Source organism: Echinops telfairi, unplaced genomic scaffold, assembly GCF_000313985.2.
Source record: "Echinops telfairi isolate 266 unplaced genomic scaffold, ASM31398v2 ScPeMD7_7469;HRSCAF=8507_0, whole genome shotgun sequence".
Lineage (NCBI taxonomy): Eukaryota > Metazoa > Chordata > Mammalia > Afrosoricida > Tenrecidae > Echinops > Echinops telfairi.
In genome coordinates this window covers 83,503,377-83,521,654 of record NW_022111372.1, presented here as the reverse complement: position 1 = coordinate 83,521,654, position 18,278 = coordinate 83,503,377, and the positions used below count along the sequence as shown (strand labels likewise).

Below are 18,278 nucleotides of genomic sequence, written 5' to 3'. Positions count from 1 at the left end.
TGGTGGGTTTGAACCTCCAACGTTCTGGTTAGCAGCTGAGCGCCGTCACCACTGCGTGAACAGGTCATCCTAGTGGAGTACAAGCTGCCTGCCCTGGCCCAGCACCAACGTCTGTGCAGAGACTTGTCCATGAATGTCATAGACCGATGTACTCAGGGTCACCTGAACACCTCAGACTAGTGAAACACCTGCAGGTGTCTGTTCAGAAAAGTAGCTCCAAGAGGCAGCTGGGAGCGCCCCCCTGGGGAGTGAGAAGCGGTGGGGGCCCTGGGCAGGGTGGAGCTGAGGGAGTGGATAGTACTCAGGGGCCTGTGGCAGTGCCTCTGCCCCTCTCACCTGCAGACCCTCCACCAGGCCCTCCAGAGATTAGAGTGTCCCCCTGGGGCCGGCCCTCTGCGCAGAGGAATGCAATGCTGCCTGGTCCCAGCCATGCAGCCCGTTGCCGTTCATAGGGTCACCCCTGCTGAGTTTCAGAAACAGACCACCACACCTTTCTTCCTAGTCTGTCTTAGTCTAGACAGGGGTCCTCAAACTTTTTCAACAGGGGTCCAGTTCACTGTCCCTCAGACCCGTTGGAGGGCCGAACTATAGTTTAAAAAAAACTATGAACAAATTCCTATGCACACTGCACATATCTTATTTTGAAGTGAAAAAACAACCGGGGCAAAAACACCCGGCGGGCCGGACAAATGTCCTCGGCGGGCTGCAGTTTGAGGACGCCTGGCTAGAAACTTGCTCCACTGAAGCCTGCCTGGGGGCGGCGGCCACACCTGAGGGGCTCTGGGCAGGCATTGAACTTGGATCTCGCACCCAGAACCACTACTGTCTCTGTCAGGGTTCAGAATCACACGTTTCCTTTGTGTGTTCACATGTCTAACGCGGTGTTGGCCCTGGACCCATTAGCTCGTGGTGGCTTTGTCTGTTGCTCTGGCCCTAGCTCAGGCACGAGGCCTGCTGCCCCCTCAGCCTGCCTGGTTGGTGAGTGTATGGGTTGGAGGAAGAGAGGGCGCTTTGGGCAGGGGTCGTGGGGGACTGGCTGTCGCTGGGGACCGAGATCATGCCGGACACCTTGCTGCCTGGCCTCAGGGTGGGGACCGGCCATCGAGAGAGCCTCTGTGTGCAGGATTCCTGTGAGACACCAATTAAGACATTTGACCCAAATTTGGATAAAAGCTCTTTTCCTGTGTCAAGTTGAGCTAATAATATACACTTATTCATAATTTAGGAGGTTTAGTAAGTGGGAACAATTAAGGAAAGGCCTTGACAAAGCGTCTTTCTCTTGTGGCACATAGCCCATTTTTGTTGTTCCCAAAGGCAGTTTCACTCCACTGTCGGCGGCGATGCTGCCGCCCTTATGCTGGCGGGCACTCCCTGCGCACTCCCAGGCCCAGGTCTGGATTCCTTCACAGCACCTGCACCAGGCTGGGCGCCGGTGCTTCCCGTTTCCCAGATGAGACCCCTGAGCCTCAGAGAGGGGAAGAGCTAGCCCAGGTCTCCCTGCTAGTGCGTGCGGAGTATAACTCAGGTCTGGCAGCCCTGGGCACCTAACGAAACCCCTTTACCGCCACAGCATCCTTTTCCCCACCCATCCTCCCAACCTCTATTGGTGCTTGTTACACGTGGGGGCAGGGCCTGGGAATTTGCATTTCTAACAGGTTTCCCATGGTGCTGATGCTGCTAAGCGCTGATTCAAATAATGTTGTCACCGGATTTCCAATGGGACCCTTCTGTGTGCCACCTCACCCACCCACCCGCTCTCGGTCGTCCCCCACCTCCTCACTCCTCACTGCCATGAATTCAAAGCGGACTCATAGTGACCCCCTCAGGATTCCGATATTCTAAGACAGCAGTTCTCAACCTGTGGGTCGCGACCCCTTTGGGGGTCGAATGGCCCGATTCATCACAGTAGCAAAATGACTGTAGTGATGAAGTAGCAACGAAAATAATGTTATGGTTGGGGGGCTCACCGCAACATGAACTGTATGAAAGGGCCGCAGCCTTAGAAAGGTTGAGAGCCACGGCTCTAGGTGTTTCCAAGCGTGAAAGTCCCCGTCTTTCTCAACTCGGAGCTGCTGGTGTTTTTGAACTGCCAACCAAGCGAATTGCAGCCCACCTCGTAACCATTACGCCACCAGAGCCCTATCGGGGGCTGTATAACCATCCAGGCCTGGCCCTGTCATTGCGTGCATTCTGTTGTGCATAGAGAAACAGGTTATTTGATTTTGTTTGTTCTCTGCACACCGGCAGGTCCACGGGGTGATATTGGGTCATGTGGCTGTTCGTTTCATGGGTCTTGGAGAGAACGCCTTCTTTTTAGTCTGGCATTCGGTCATAGCCTAGTTTGATGTCCCCCAGCCTTGCTGGTCAGTGATAGCTACAGGGCAGCCAGTATAAACAGCCCTTCCAGGACTCTTCCTGTCGAACCCCTGTGGACATAGGCGGTGCTTCTCTGGAACATAGCAGTCAGTCACTCGGTCATGTCAGCCACTCTTGCTGACGTGTTTTGATTTTGGTTGCTATTTAATTTTTGATCCAGAGGGATTGTTGTCTTCAAGACACTCCCCCACCTTCCCCTGCCCCATGTAGGCGGGGGTAGTTTTGTAAACTAGTAACTCTGTTTGCAGCGTCTGCCTGCCTTTCAACCACAGAACTCTGGTGGGAGAAGAAGTGCTCTCCAGGTAGTGCTTTGAGGGATGTGTAGGAGCGGCGAGGAGGAGGGAGGAAGAAGTGGAGGCATTGTGTTACCAGGGCCTGGTGTGGGAGCGCCTTCTGCTTGGTCGGCTCAACAACTGCAGCCTGACTCAGGGAAGAGAACAGACTCACGGGGACCCTATAGGACAGGGGAGACCTGACTCTGGGGGTTTCCCAGACGATAACTCTTTCGGGGAGTCCGAATTTCCATCTTTCTCCTCGGGCGCTGCTGGTGGATTGAAACTGCGGACCTTGTAGGTGAAGCCCAATGCGGAACCACTACACCGGGCTTCGCATTCTTTCGTTGAGCTGCAAAATCAGGCCTTGGCCATGGGCTGCTCAGAATTCCCGCCTCTAGCTAGCATCGTGGGGTCTTGCTAGGCTCAGCTTTGACCTGCTTCCCTCCTACCTCTCTGTCTTTTCAGGGAGGAGGCCCCGGGGAGGAGCAACTGTGTGCTGACCTTCCGGAGCTCGACCTGTCCCAGCTGGACGTCGCTGACTTTGACTCGGCCACCTGCTTCGGGGAGCTGCAGTGGGGCCCAGACAACTCGGAGACAGAACCCAGTCAGTACAGCCCCGACGACTCGGAGCTCTTCCAGGTACGCCCTCTACCCTCTGCTCAGGCAAAGAGGTCCCCTCACCCGCCAGAGCTCTTGGGGCCCTGGATCTGCCCCCGACCGGTGGGCAGCTCCCAGGCCTCGTAGTCTGTGTAGCGAGAGTACTGGGAGGAAGTGTGCTCTCTGAGCCTGCGGCAGAGCTGAGTCCCTCTCAACTGGGTCTAAGGCCTCTCTTCTCTATGGGAGCTCATTGGAGCTTCATCACAGAAGGAACCCTATGGCATAGTGGGTGATGCAGTGGGCTGCTAATGGCAAGGTCAGCAGTTCAAAACCAATAGCCACTCTGTGGGAGAAAGATGAGGCTTTGTACTGCCGGCAAGACTTACAGAGCTAGTTCTACCCTGTCCTGTAGTGTTGTCCTGAGTCGGAGGCAGTGAGTTTAGTAGGAGGCAGGGGTGGCCATTCCCTGCATTGTACTGGTCATGTGAAATGGGGGGTGGCGGGGAGCAGAGGCTTGTAGAAGTCAAGTCATTTGATTTGACAATAGCTGAATGGGATTCAACCCAGGTGTCCTGCCTCCAGAACGGACTTTGTAACCACGACGACGTGGTAATTGGAACAACTGCTCTGTGGCCGGGCAGTGTGCTGATGCATGAATTCACGTGGTTCTCCTAACTCGCTGCGGGCCATGCCCCCGCTGCGGCCCATGCCCCCGCTGCGGCCCAGTCTACCTGGCACAAAGCCACCCTGCAGCACACGCTAAAACTGCCCCTTAGGCTTCCAAGACTGAGCCGGCTGCCACAGTGACCCCTGTGCCACCAGCATTCCTCGGATGGAGTCAGAGGGCCCTTAGAAGGAGGCTGTGCCCAAGCTTTAGGCACACATGGCCAGGGTGGCCGTTCCCGTCCAGAAGCCTCATATGTGGACACACACGCTGTCTGGGATTTGCTTCCGGGTAAAGCAGGCTCCACGTGTGTGCTTGTGGGGCGGGGGCATGTGAGGGGCATGGGGGGTAATTGATGAAGTAGGAGCACTCATGCTGAAGCTGATAGTTCATGGGAACACAGGGGTTGAGTGCACTTCTCAAGACTGACAGTGCCCTTCTCCACGAAGATTCGGGGTAACAGTTTGAGCTCCGTGTGCTGGAGATGGTTCTGGATGCAGGTGAACCCAGTACAGCCCCAGCACCCTCAGCCCTGCTGCCTGATCACCGATTACCCTCGGAGCATGGGGTGATTTGATTAGCGCCTCTCTCCCCTCCCCAGGCAGCAGGCTGCGAGCATGGGCCTGTCCACATTGTTCTTTGTTGTGTTCCCCAATGCCTGGCACTTCATAAATATTTGTCATGGGAATCAAGCCTTGGTGGCCCCGCTCCTGTGTCTCACCTTCCTGAGGCAGGTGGTCAGGTGCTTCCTCTCGTGGGCTCCCACGTGTTTGTTTGTGTTGCTACCTGGAGGCGTGTGCGCGCGCATGCGCGTACATACATGTCTGTCCTTCATTCAGTCTATGGACTAACTCGTTAAGGACAAAAAGGCATGTTCTTTATTCATCCCTGGGGCCCTAGCACATGGTACGGATTTAATTCCACTTGTTGAATGAAGGGACTGATGGTAATATTTCCTTTCCTGCCAGGGGTCAGGCAGGACCCATTCCAAAATCCTTGGGCTGGGATTTAGGGGTCGCAGGCCCTCCCTCGGCCACCAGCTGGGACAGTGACCTCATCCTCATTCACCCCGTGGGACTCGTGGGGCTGTGCTGCCACATCACAGCCACGCTGTAACGGTAATGGCACGTTGCTATGGAAATACAGTGGGAGAGGGTGGTGAGCCAGCCACAGAGGCGAGGATTGATGACCCTGTATGGACAAGGACGTGGCCTCCAGTTTCTCTGTGTGCCCCCGGGCCCTCCACTTCCTGAGGCCCAGCAGACGCGCAGGTATTTGGGGGGCCTGCAAGCATTTGATGGGTCGGCCACAATTGGCTGTGTGGCTTTGGGCAAGTCTGGTTGGGTCTCTTTGTTTCCCCACTGTGGAAGGGGCATGGACTCTTATCAGGGCACGTGCACGTATGTGTGTGTGTGCATGTGTGTGCGCGTATGCGTGTCAGGCAGGGGTGGTGTCCCCAAATTCTTTCTGATGGAAGTTAGCTGTGGACCTACAGCCTTGAAGTGACCCAATAAGTACTGAAAATGTACAGACGCCCACTTGGTGGGCTTCCCAGGCCCGGTTAAAACCCTGGATCAAGGAGGCATCTCGGAGTGTTCTTCCAGCTGGGAGGGCCTAACTCCTTCTCTGACCTTCCCTCCAGCCACTCTGGGCGTCCACAGGAAGCACTTCCCCTCAGGTTACTAGGAGGCTCCTCTCCTCCAGCTGGAGATCAGCTCGGGAAGGTTGGGGGTGCAGTTGAGTCTATTAATATCCCTTCCTCAGCTGATTAACTCTCCATTAATTTGCACTGCGTTTCCAGGCAGAGCCGTTGAGCTATGGGCCGGGGAAGAGGAGAGGGCCTATGCAGTATTACTATAGGGAACTCAGGGCAGCTGTGGGCAGGAAGGGTTGGAGCCACCCAGGGCAGGGGGCCCTGAGGGGGCGGTGAGGAGGTGGGGTGGGAAGGCCTGGTGTTGTTTTTATTTTTACCCACTTCAATGGGCCCTTGGTGTGAGGTCTCCGGAAGTGTTGGTCTGTACGTCTGGGCTCTAGTTCTTGACGCCCCTTCTGGCCTGCTGGCTGACCTTGCTGCATCTCCTCTTCCCACGGAGCTTCCTTCGCCCTAGTCTTGAAAGGAGACAGCCCAATGAGACGAGTGCCTACTGCAATGGATCGGTCATTGTTCCCTGGAGCCTTGTGTCACCTCGAGAAAGACGGTGGCTCTGGAGGAGTGGGTGCCACAATTGATTAGTCATGCCTGCCATGGGTGCGGGAGTGGGAAGCGGCTGCACACTTGGCCTGTGTGTGGCATCCCTGGTGACTGCATGTGATCTCTGAGGGCCCTTCCAGCTCTCATAGTTGTGACAGTTCATCTCTCTGGGCCCCTGACTGTTCTTTGAGACATTCTGCTCAGTCTGTCCGCTGCCCAGAGGCCACTGTTGGGCTCATGTCATTCTTTCATTTCACAAATCTGTTTGGGTGTCTTCCATGCCCCTGGCCTTGAGCTAAGCACTAGAGGATGCCACGAACCTCTTGCATTATCCAGGAGGGAAGCTGGGCCAAATCAAGGGAAGGAGATGACTTCTGGGGACACAGGGTTGGGGGTCTGGCCTGAAGGTTGAGGCAGCCACTGAGCATCCTTGGATTCTCAAATCAGGTCAGTGAGTCCTTGTGCTGCTTACCCCAAGCCTGGGGAAGGCCTGCTCCGAGCACGTCTCCCGACCCTTCCTTGATTCTCAGTACCGTTCCAAAAGTGATGAGCATGTTTGTTCTTCTCTCCCCGAGTCCGCCCTGCAACGTACTTGCCTCCATGCTGGCTGCCAGGCCTGGCACAGACTCCGTGCAGCCAAACGACAGTCACGAGATGTGTCTTTCAGATGAACTTCTTGAAGAACAGATCAGCAGCCTGGCCCGGGATGGGAAGAGCACGGGCAGGCATCATGTGACACAAAGTGCTTCTGCCAGCACAGCCTGGAGTTGGAGGCATGAAAGGAGCTGGCCGGCCAGCACCTAGGGCCTTTGCTTCTGGGCTCCAGGGCCCCTGGTGGGGACTGGGGGGTGGGGGGTGGCACACAGGATACACACCCCGACCCCGATTACAGATCTGAGCCCCTCCGAGAAGGCAGAGCCTTGTTTGTGCACAGTCTGCTGGGTGCAAGCTGTGACCCTACCTTCATTTACACGGTTACCCTGGACTTACTGCTGAGCCTCCAGGCACCCACTGCAAAACGGAGGGTAGACTAGCACCTCCCTCCCAGGGGTTGTGGCGAGCTTCCGGCTGAGGTAGTATTTATAAAGCCTTCTTTCTGATCCTGTACCTCTCCCCTCCTCCAACTCTCTACCCCAGGCCTTTGCACTGGGCGCCCACCCCCCCGAGAGAGAGACACACACACAGCTTGGAATCCTCTCTCCTCAGCCCTTTGCTGGCTGGTGCCTTCTCATCTTTCCGGCGTAAGTTGAAGTGTATCGGTTGCTCCGAGCAGCCTGCGCGGCGACCTTAAATAGCCTGCACATCTCTGTCACATTCTTCTTCTCCAGACAGCTCCCTTTTAGTGGCTTCCCAGCTCTCTCCGCAACAGCCCGCCCGGTGCGCCCGTCTCCTTTCAGATCGTTTGGTGGGCACGTGCTTCGCCTCTCCTACAATTTAATCGTGCAAGCATGCTAAGAAGAGTTGTGCAGGCAGCGCCACCATCGATGACAGGACCCTCTCCTCTCATAGACGCCGCTCCACGCTCTGCGCCACTGGAAGCTCCTGTCAGGCCCGGCCAGGCGCAGAGGGCCCACTCCACACGTGGGTGCTGTGGGAGGGCGGAGGGGAAATGGTTACCTGCCGTCACCGCCATCACAGCAGGAGCCGTCGTGGGCGTAGTAGCTTCCCCCAAACCCACCGCCAACCAGCCCATTCTGATTCACAGTGCCCACCCCCACCCCCCCATACACACCCCTCATAGGACAGGGGAGAACTGATCCTTGGGTTGTCGAGACTTTAAATCTCTCTGGGAGCCGACAGCCTCATCTTTCCCCTGCGGAGCCGCCGTAGGTGAGTGAGTGCCACCAACATCATGGCTAGAGCACAGGGCCTCACCCCTGCGATGGGGTCGCCCTGCCTCCCCGCAGCCTGCATACATGCATGCTGGAGCTGTGTCCCACAACATCTTCAGCAGCTGGTTTCTTTAGATGAGTCGCCAGGCCTTCTCCCCTGCCCCCCACCCCAGCTGCCTCAGGGGAGGCTCCATCCTCCACCCTCGTGGTTAGCTTCCTTCCCCATCAGCCCGCCCAAGGGCTCCTACTCAGCAGTCATGGGAACCGGTGCTCGTCGTGTGCCCACCCAAGCACCGTCCATACACCTCAGGGTGCTGCCGAGGTCCATGGGAGGACGGAGCTCACAGACACGGGGCCCTCGTTTTGTGGGTGCAGGCCACATTGGAGGGAGCCAGAGCAGGGTAGCAGGAATGGGTCACACACTCATGACGCGTTGCGTATCGTCTTTAAAGCGGTAATAGGGTATGCCCAGGAACCTTTTGAAGCCCCCTTGTATTTGCGCATAGAACCCTGATGGCATAATGGGTTGTGTGTGGTTGGGGTGCTAACCACAAGGTCAGCAGTTCGAAACCACCAGGGGCTCCATGGGAGAAAGCGGAGGCTTTCTACTGCTGTAAGGATTTCCAGTCTTGGAAACCCACAGGGCGGTTCAGCCATGAGTCGGAATGGGCTTGGTGGCAGTGGATTTACATCAGCTCACTTGTGAGTCAGAATCAACTCAAAGGCAGCTGTATGACCTTGGGAGGTGTGAGGGGTAGGTCCTCCCATCACCCCATTCGACAGATGAGACAGCTCAGTACCTTGTTGCAGGACTCAGAGTGGGTCGATGCCTGAGCTGGAATTTAACCCCAGTCTCCAGAGCCCAAGCTGCCAGCCGCTAGCCGTACTCCCTCCCGGGAGTGGGTGGGCAGGCCAGGCCCGGGCCTGCGGGCCGCTGCTGGCCTCCACACTGCTGCCTCCCCCACCCCATAGCCCTGTGGAAGGACGTGTGGGGCGGTCCTAGCAGCAGTGATGATGAGAGGGCCAGAGGGGCTGAGCCTGGCCTGCAGGAGGGTGGGGAGATGGCCGTGTCCAGGGGACTGGCCGAGGGAGATGTGGTGTGGAGCCACTGTCCTTGGTGGAGGGGCAGGTGTCACCGAGGAGGACAGCCTCCTGTGCGAGGTCACCACCTGAGGAGGCACACAGCCCATACCAGGCTTCCAGGGCATGCCAGGCCCTGCTCATTATTACCTGCTGCCTGGTCCGCTTGAAGCCGAGAACACAGTTCCTGGGCCACGGTTCTCCCAGGAGTTGGGGTAGGCGCCAGGAAGGGGATGGCTGTGCCGGCACTGCCGCCACCGGTTTCCACCTGCATCTGCTGCATGCACGGTGCCCACCAACCCCACCCCTTCCCTCCCGCAGATCATCGACGGCGAGAATGAGGCCCTCCTGGCGGCGCTCACCAAGACGCTGGAGGACATCCCCATCCCCGAGGATGACGTGGGCCTGGGTGCCTTCCCCGAGCTCCACAGCGACGACGACTCTCCCTCCTACACCTCCGCGTCCCCTACCCCCTCGTCCGCGCCCCCCAGCCCCTCCCTGGAGACGTCCCCAGACCCAGACCCCGAGGCGGATGAGCTTTCACTGGTGAGAACCCATTTCCGGCTGCTTGAGTCGTGGTGGAAGCCTGGGGTTTTGTGTCTGGCTGCGGGGGTGGTGGGCCCTGCCTGAGCAGGCAGCCTGACCCTCTGCAGGGCTTGGGCAGGCGGCGCAGGCCTCCCGGTTTCTCCTTCCCACCTGTAACACCACCGGCCCAACCGTGGAGGGATTTCACCTGCAGTCTGCAGCCCCCTGGGCTTTCCTGGGGTGACGCGTGCTCAGGGCTAACCCCTAAACTTACATGTAACTGTTTGCCCTGAAGTCCACTCAGCCACGTGGCAGAAATCAAGAAGGGAATGTAGACTGTAAAAAGCAAAACCTCCCTGCCCTGCCCCTCCATCTCCCAATTGCTTTTCCTTCCCTGGTGGCGTGCTGGTGACTCACTGGGCTGCTAACCACAAGGTCAGCAGTTTGAAACCACCAGTGGCTCCGCGGGAGAAAGAGCTGTTTTCTATTCCCATAGAGAGTTAGGAGCAGTTCTGTTCTGGCCATTAGGGCCACTGTGACTTGATGGCAGGGAGTTTGGGACTTTTGGCAAGAGGTAGCATCTTTACTGATGAGTTGTGGCCTTCCTATGACACTTAAAACGATGGGAGCCTACATGATATATGTATATATACATGTGTGTGTGTGTGAGCGTGCGTGTGTGTGAGCGTGCGTGTGTGTGAGCGTGTGTGCGTGCGTGCGTGCATGTGTGTGTGTGTGTGTGTGTGTGTGTGTGTGGCTGGGGTAGCTGCGTGCGTGGAATCACGGTTTTCTGGGGAGGGGTCCTGGCTCCGATATGTTTCAAGGAAGGGTCTATCCCCCGCAGAGTTGGTAAGAGCAGTGCCCCTCCACCCCAAAGCGAGCTGAGCAGGGGGGCTATCGTCTCTTGCCCCTCTTCACTGTGAGGCTGCAGCGTTTAGCTAGAAGCACCGGCCTGTTGGAGCTGGCAGGCTTCTTAGGTCAAGTTTGAGCAGGAAAGGCCCTTAGTGACTATAAAAGTCAATTCTGGGGAAACTGAGGCCCTGAGTGGGGAGGGGCTCCCCGATGGCCACCCAGTCCGAACTGCCCACTGCCATGGAATTGATTTTCGTTCTCAGCAACCCTGTGTAGAGTCCTGAGGCATTGTAAATCATGGGAAGAGAAAGTCTCGTCTTTCTCCCTTGGAGCGGGCTGGTTGGTTTGAACTGCTGACCTTGTGCATAACCCATTATGCCACCAGGGCTCCTATCAGCCTGGACCAGAACCTAGGCATTCTGATTTCCTGATTCAGAATGCTTTTTCTTGCCCCCCACACCCTCAACTTTCCCAAAGCAGTGTCAAGCAAACATTGATTAGCTATCTGCTATGTGTCTCTTGCTTCCTCTCAGACTCGTGCCACACAGCTTCACCCAACCCCACCAATTAGCGGTCGTAGTTTCCTTCAGCCTGGAACTTAGCTGTGTCCTGGTCTGTATGACTAACTGTGGCCTCTGCGCAACCCCCCTGGAGAGGCTGCTAACTTGGGGGAGCACAGAGCAACCCCTGCTGGTGGATGGTTATTTCTCTCCAAGCTGTAGACTCAACGCTCATGGCCCTGGGGTCCATTCTGACTCCTGGCGACCCTGTGGGACAGAGCAGAACTGTCCCGTGGTTTCTGAGACTACAACTCTTCATGGGAGTACACAGCCTCATCTTCTACCCGAGGAGCGGCTGGTGGTTTTGAACAACTGACATTACAGTGAACGGCCCAACACAGAACTCACGACACTATGCAGACTTACTGAGCACTTGTGTTTCAGGCACCGTGCTAGGCAGCCTCATGTAAACATCTAGAAAGGGCTTGGAGACATGATCCTAGCCCCTCAATTCTTCACCTCAATCCGTGGGCCTCTGCATTTTTCTGCCGTCAGCAGGTTTCAATGCATACTTAACAGGGCTTCCTTAAAGAGAGGTCCGATCCACTCGTTCAGTTCCATCGCCCCTCCTTATGCAGAAACACGGTCCAGAGGGGGAGCGTATTTGTTCAGGGTCTCAGGGTGAGCAGGGGTCAGATCCAGGCCTCCTAGTCTGCCCAGCATCAAGAGTCCCTGACACCTGGGGGGTGGGGGGAGCGAGCTACTCGGGACTGCGTGTGTAGAGTGGCCTTTTCTCTGGTTCCTGGGCCACAGGTGCTTCTGGCCAGGCGATTTGGGCCAGTGCACCCTCCAGGGGGACAGTGGTGCCACAGTCAAGGCCTTGTGCTTCCCCATTGCCTGTAGCAGGACCCCTGGTGGGACTTCCAGGCACTCTTGGTGTGCGCCCTAGGCGTGGGGAGCCCTGTGCACCCGAGGCAGCCAGGCCGGAACAGGCACAAGCTCTCCAGGGACCCGAGCCCCAGCATGCCGCGTGTGTGTGTGTGTGTGTGTGTGTGTGTGTGTGTGTGTGTGTACAAATCCTCCTGTCAGGGTCTCAGTTTCCCCTCTTTCAGCCGCAACCATGCAGTTGTATTTGTTGCTATTTCATCACTGTCGTTTTGCTACTGTGATGAATCAGGCGACCCCTGTGAAAGGGGCATTCGACCCCCAAAGGGGTCTCGACCCACAGGTTGAGAACCGCTGAGCTAGAGAAATAACTTTGTGGGTTTTTTTGAAACCAGGTCAAGTTCCTTTTCTATTAGGGGCTCAGTCGTTTCTAATAATAGTCTTCGTAGTGGCGATAAGTCAGTGGGAAAAGTCAGACAAACTGACTTTTCTGCTCTTGGCTGTGTAAAAATAGCTGGGTGGGGGAGAGGTGACATGCACAGATGTGTCCTGTGTCCTCAAAGGGCTCCTCATGGTCAGGCCACAGGAAGTGGGTCGCAGTAGTTGGCGGGGGTGGGGAGGGCAGGCCAGGGGAGGGAGGGAGACCAGTACATATTTGCAGTGGGGTGCGATTTTGTTTTTGACTGGTGAAACATAAGTCATCGGCTTCTAAGGCAATATGAAAAAGCCAAGGGGAAATCAGATAGAATCCCACATCAGAGAACCGTGTGGCCCTGGCATCCCAGACATCCCAGGTGTGAGCCCAGTGCCCACCTGGGAGAGCACCGGAACTCCGTGGGGCCTCCTTGGTTTTCCGGGTCTCGCCCGTTCCCTTCTGTTATGGGGTGTGGGCCCACCATGTAGGTAGCATTCTCTGCAAGTGGAAAAGTTATTTGTTTTTCCGTCCCCGGCAGGTTTCTGCCTCACCCAGCTTCCAGCTTTCACAGGATGCCACACTGTCACATAACATGTGCACGGCATCCGCATAAAGGACAGATGGGACATTGTAACAAGTCGAATGGACAGACGTGAGCCAGGCCCTGCTTGGGTTTCTCCAAGCTGCCTGTGTGCTCTTGCTATTAATTCTTGCTGTTAGAGTACTTTGCTGGGGCTTGGTGGGTGATCAGCTTTCTGCCCTTGTCCTGTTGGGAGCGTTGTCCCCGGTCGTTCAGGGCACTCCCAGGGTCGGGGTGGCGGTGCTCAGGCTGAGGCTCAGGCTGAGCATCACCTCTCCTCTTTGCTTCTCCTTCAGCTGCAGAAGCTGCTCCTCGCCACCTCCTCCCCTACGCCAGCCTCTGACCTCCAGAAGGATGGGGCCGCCTGGAGGCAGTCAGGTCCCAGGTCTAAAAGCCAGCGGCTTTGTGTCAAGGTATTTCTTTCCCTGCCCCCATGCTGGCCAGGGACCCCAGGAAGCTCCAGCTCCAGTGAGAGGGCGTCTTCCCTCCTTGCCCCTCCTGCACTCCCCAGAGCTGATGGAATGGGCCTCCCCACTGCACACCCAGCCAGCCTGGGCTTTCTCACAGATGTCTTCTTCTTGGGGTGGAGGCACATGTTCTGTGTCCCTTGAGCAAGGACAATGATGTGGACTGCCCTCGGGGATAGATTCTAGTGGGGTTCCAGACCCAAACAAAAAGATAAGACATTTCAAAGATGATTAGCTGCCTCGGGAGAGGGGTGATCGGGGAGGGCTCCTGGTGGGGGTGACCCGCCTGCCCGCTGAGAGCGAAGCCGTTTGTTCAGCTGTAGGGATGCAGAGCAGTCTTGGCCAAGGGCGGTGGGTGCATGACAGGTGAGAGGGGCAAAGAGGAGGCCAGTGCTGGCCTGGCAGGGAGGGGCCGAGTCCAGATGGAGGTGGGCTGTGGGGGCCACTGAATGACGTTGAGATCGCTAGGAGGCCGTGAGCACCCGGGGTCAAAGCAAGTCCCTCTTACTGCCTCGGGCTCGGTGAGCATAATCGGAGGCCATAGTAGTCCCAGACACGGAACCCGCCCCAGCAGTCCCTTCAGGAGATGGTGGCTACGATCCCACGCCCTCAGGGGCAAGGCCAGAATGTGGAGGCAGGGTGTTAGCACCCAGGTCCCTCAGTGTAGGGACCCCTTTTCTGCCTGGACCCAGGAGGAGCTGTGCCCAACCGATTCTAGCTGACCCCCTGAAGCACAGGCCCCTTCCACCCCGGAGGGGTAGCGGTGGCCAAGCCCACTGTGAGGCCAGCTCGGTGCCCTCTGGAGACCAGGGGGCTCCTGGGGAGGTGGACACGCCGGGGCAGCAGCCTAGAAGAGCTGTCCAGGGAGCGTCCCATCTCCCCTGTGGGCTCGGGAACGTCAGGGAATGGGCTGGCCTTTGGTCTTGTTTTCTTTTTTGCCAGCTTTATTGAGGTACCACTGACGTACCCTAAAATCCACCTGTTTTTCCGAATGAGCACTAACTAGTGGAGACTGAGGCTCCTCGTTCTAAGTGGTGACGTGTTCTAAAACAGATTGGGGTGATGGCAGTGATCTTCCACCTGCAGGGATGCATCCCCCACCCCAGTCCTGCTTTATAACACTGTCGTCACCCCACAGAGCCTTGGTGAGCTCTCCCTTCCCACATAATTGTTGTTCCTGCGCCGTGCCCCAGGCACCCACTAATCTACTTTCCGACTCTATTACAGAGGGGTGTGGTGTTATCAGGGTGGGGTAGGGGGCAAGCAGGGTCCCCACAGTGAATCTGGAAGGGTCTTCAAGGGCCAGGTGCCTGGCCAACAGACCTGTTAGGGGGACTGGTCCCCTTGATTCCCTATTGACCAACCGCCTACCAGTGCCAGGCCGTGAGATGGAGGCTGGGGGCCCGGTGAGTGAAGCTGCCTGTGGGTTGGCCAGGGGAGAACTACTGCAGAAGGGAGGGGGCAGCATGGGCCCCTCCTGACTCTGGCCTCTTTCCCTCTAGATGGACAGCACCCAGGCGAAGAAGACCCCCCTGATGCAGCCTCAGAACCGGAGCTGTACAGAACTACATAAGCACCTCACCTCGGTGCTGTCCTGCTCCCAGGCCAAAGCCTGCTCCCCAGAGACGGGCCTGCAGCCACCAGCCCCTCTGAGTCCCCCGCTCCCTGCCAGGGAGGATGGGGAGCTGGGTGAGGACTGCCCAAGCCCCCAGCCCACCCCAGCCTCTCCCCGGGACTTCCCAGCATTGGACAGGGCAGGCCCCAGCGCCCAGGTTTCCCGGGAGGACATGCAGGCCATGGTGCAGCTGATCCGCTACATGCATACCTACTGCCTCCCCCAGAGGAAGCTGCCCCTGCCGGCCTCACAGCCTACCCCCCAGCCCTGCAGCAGCCCCTCCAAACAGATCAGAGCCCGGCCTCGGACCCAGCACCCTTCCAAAGCACCCTGGGCAGAGTTCTCCATCCTGAGAGAGCTTCTGGCTCAAGATGTCCTCTGTGATGTCAGCAAACCCTACCGCCTGTCTACGCCTGTGTACGCCTCCCTCACACCCCGGCCAAGGCCCAGGGCCCCCAAGGACAGCCAGGCCTCCCCTGGCCACCCAACGCCGGTGGAGGAGGTGAGGATCACGGCTTCACCCAAGAGCACGGGGCCCAGGCCGAGCCTGCGTCCACTGCGGCTAGATGTGAAAGGGGCTGCCGGCCGGCCTGCCAGGCAGCAAGAGGAAGAGGAGGGCGAAGAAGAGGACGAGGAGGAGGAGGAAGAAGAAGAAGAAGAAAAGGAGGAAGCAGAAGAGGAGGAGGAGGAGTGGGGCAGGAAAAGGCAGGGCCGAGGCTCCCCATGGACCAAGCTGAGCCGGAAGCTGGAGAACTCTGTGTGCCCCGTGCGGCGTTCGAGAAGGCTGAACCCCGAGCTGGGCCCCTGGCTGACCTTCACTGATGAGCCCCTGGTCTCTGCAGAGCCCCAGGAAACCCTGCCCTCATCGTGCCTGGCCCCCGAGGCTTATGCCACAGAGGGGGCGCTGGGCAGCCCCACCGATGAGGACAGTGCCCACGGCCAGCAGCTCCTTCGGGTAGCCCAGACCTCGGCTCTGGAGAGCCCCTGCGAGAGCGGCTGTGGGGACACAGACGAGGACCCCAGCTGCCCACAGCTCCCTTCCAGAGGTAGTCATAGAGTCGGTGGCCAGCAAGAAAGGGGGCAGGGATGGCGTGTCGCATACCCTACTGGACAAGAACCAGGTGTCCTGTGTTCCCGGCCCGCACCGCCATGTCCCCACCCCCCAGGCGTTGTGCGATATTGGGCACATCCTGTCTCCTCCTCGGCTCGGTGCACTGGGAGAGTTGGAGGCCACCTTCCGGAGACGCCCGCCTGTCTCCGAGTTTGCCACCACTGTCTTAGTGAAACCTGCCTGTGGCTTATGGTTTAGTGAGGGCCACAGGCGGCCTTAGAACATACACAAAGGGACGCTCACTGCCCGTTGCGGTCAGTGCTATCACGAACGCGCACTGGGTGGTGCGACAGGAGGCGTGGGTCTATCACTTTAACTTCACCATGATGCTCCCAGCCCTAAGGCTAGTGATGGTGGTGATGGTAGCAATGAAGGTTGTTTGTTGTGACTGTCCGGGGACTGGTCTAAGCCAGTGGCCGAGATGGGCAGCTCCTTCAGGGACCCTAGGTCCCACCGAGGGCCAGTTGCTCCCCAGTTAGCCTATGTGAGAAGCCCTCTCACTAGCCCTACTTTCAGATGCAGAAACTTGGGGAAGGAAATATTTGGGGATCAGCCCAGAGATTTAGTCTTGCGTCTGTCGAGGGAGTGGCAGGCCAGGATTCAGATCCAGAACCCCTCCCATTGGACCACATGGCTGCCTAGCAGGGGTTACCCTCACACCCACACTGCCCTCTGGCAAACCGCAGGAGCTCAGAGCAGCCCCTGTGCTGGGGCGAGCCTTGGGAAATGGGGCTTTAAGTGGCCCCTCTTCCCCTACAATGGCAGGGCATTTGTATGTGAGTCTGGACTTGAGAGGCGGCTGGACTGGGGGGAGTGTGTGAGGGGGTGGCCCCTCCACGGGAGACGCTCCTGCTAGTGATGCTGTGTTGGCAAATCTTGTCTTCTGTTTTGTCTTCTTTTCAGACTCTCCCAGGTGCCTCCTGCTGGCCTTGTCACAAAGGTAGATCTTTAGAAAGTCTTGACATGGGGGGGTGGGGGGGTCCTCAGGCTCTGCCTTGATCCCCCCAGAAGCTGGGCTCCCTCTCCCTGCACGCCAGCAGCCAGAGGAGGAGTTAAGGGTTCACAGGCTATCTTATTTGGGACCTTGAAGTGATCTCTCCTTTGGGGGTGGGGGGCAGCCCTGGTGAAGCCCTCTGACTCTAGGCAGATTCCTTTTCCCCACCCCCACCCCCCACTGGGCCTCCCTCCGCTTCAACTGTGAAATAAGGCTGGTAACACCTCCCCCCCTACCCACCTCTCCGGCAGCAAACCTGGGCGGTGCCCTTCTAACCACCAGGATGGGGCTCCTCCACTTTCTCCTCAGACCCCACTAATGTGGGGTCCATCCTAGTCTCCCCCCAACCCTTTGCGTGGCCGGGGTGCCAGGAGACTGCTGCTGACCGGCCTCTGCCCTGTCTGTCCTCCCCGGTCCCCCCCAGTCCCCCTCCTTTTGACAAGAAGACCTTCGAGCAGACCCTGACGGTGGAACTCTGCGGCACGGCAGGTGAGATGGAGGAGACCCTCAGGTGCTGGAGCTTTAGGGACACTGGTAGTAACGCTCAGGTGTGTGTGGTGGGGGTGGTTACCTGTGGTGTCTGCTCTGGTGGCGTTTAGGGGTACAGTCGGAAGGGCTCACGAAATGAGTGGCTGTGGAATAAAAGGAGATCTCTTGGGCGACGTTGAGGCTCCAGGTATCGGAGCAGGCCACCAAAGAGCTAGCAGGGATTTCCTGTCGCATGCCAGCCAGCTCCTAAGGACTGCTGGTGGCAGGCAGGGCCTTGTGCCGAGCACTGAGTCCCACGCCACGTCCATGCTCAGCCTGCACTCTGGTGATCAGCTAGTGCTGCCTGCCATTACCTCGGGTCTGAGGAGCGGTGGCACGGGGCTGCTTCTCCGCCCTCCCAATCGAAGGCCCAGTGTCCATTGGACACCAAGACTGCTCCCCGCCTCACGCATGTGTTTCTCCCCCTGCTTGGGTAGGACTCACCCCACCAACCACACCCCCGTACAAACCCACGGAGGAGGACCCCTTCAAGGCCGACATCAAGCATGGTCCGGGCAAGACCTCGGCCCCTAGCCTCCCCTGCCCTGAGGGCCTCCAGCTCGGGGTGGCCCCGGGGGCTGCCCACAAGCTGCCAAAGAAGCACCCTGAGCGGAGCGAGCTCCTGTCCCACCTGCGGCACGCTGCTGCCCCGCCCGCCTCCCAGGCGGGCCAGAAGCGCCCCTTCTCCTGCTCCTTCGGAGACCACGACTACTGCCAGGTGCTCAAGCCCGAGGGCGCGCTGCAGAGGAAGGTGCTGAGGTCCTGGGAGCCGTCCGCGGTGGGCCTGGAGG

At 58.1% G+C, this 18,278-nt stretch overlaps 1 protein-coding gene across 1 annotated transcript in view; it reads left to right on the top strand.

The window, feature by feature from the left end:
* PPARGC1B (PPARG coactivator 1 beta) overlaps positions 1-18,278 on the top strand; it is a 116,090-nt gene that overhangs the window by 87,457 nt on the left and 10,355 nt on the right. Inside the window, exons 2-8 of the mRNA XM_045284713.1 lie at positions 3,117-3,290; positions 9,337-9,561; positions 13,069-13,185; positions 14,742-15,900; positions 16,869-16,905; positions 17,384-17,448; positions 17,925-18,265. Coding sequence (XP_045140648.1) covers positions 3,117-3,290; positions 9,337-9,561; positions 13,069-13,185; positions 14,742-15,900; positions 16,869-16,905; positions 17,384-17,448; positions 17,925-18,265 — 2,118 coding nt within the window. The remainder of the gene's footprint in view (positions 1-3,116; positions 3,291-9,336; positions 9,562-13,068; positions 13,186-14,741; positions 15,901-16,868; positions 16,906-17,383; positions 17,449-17,924; positions 18,266-18,278) is intronic.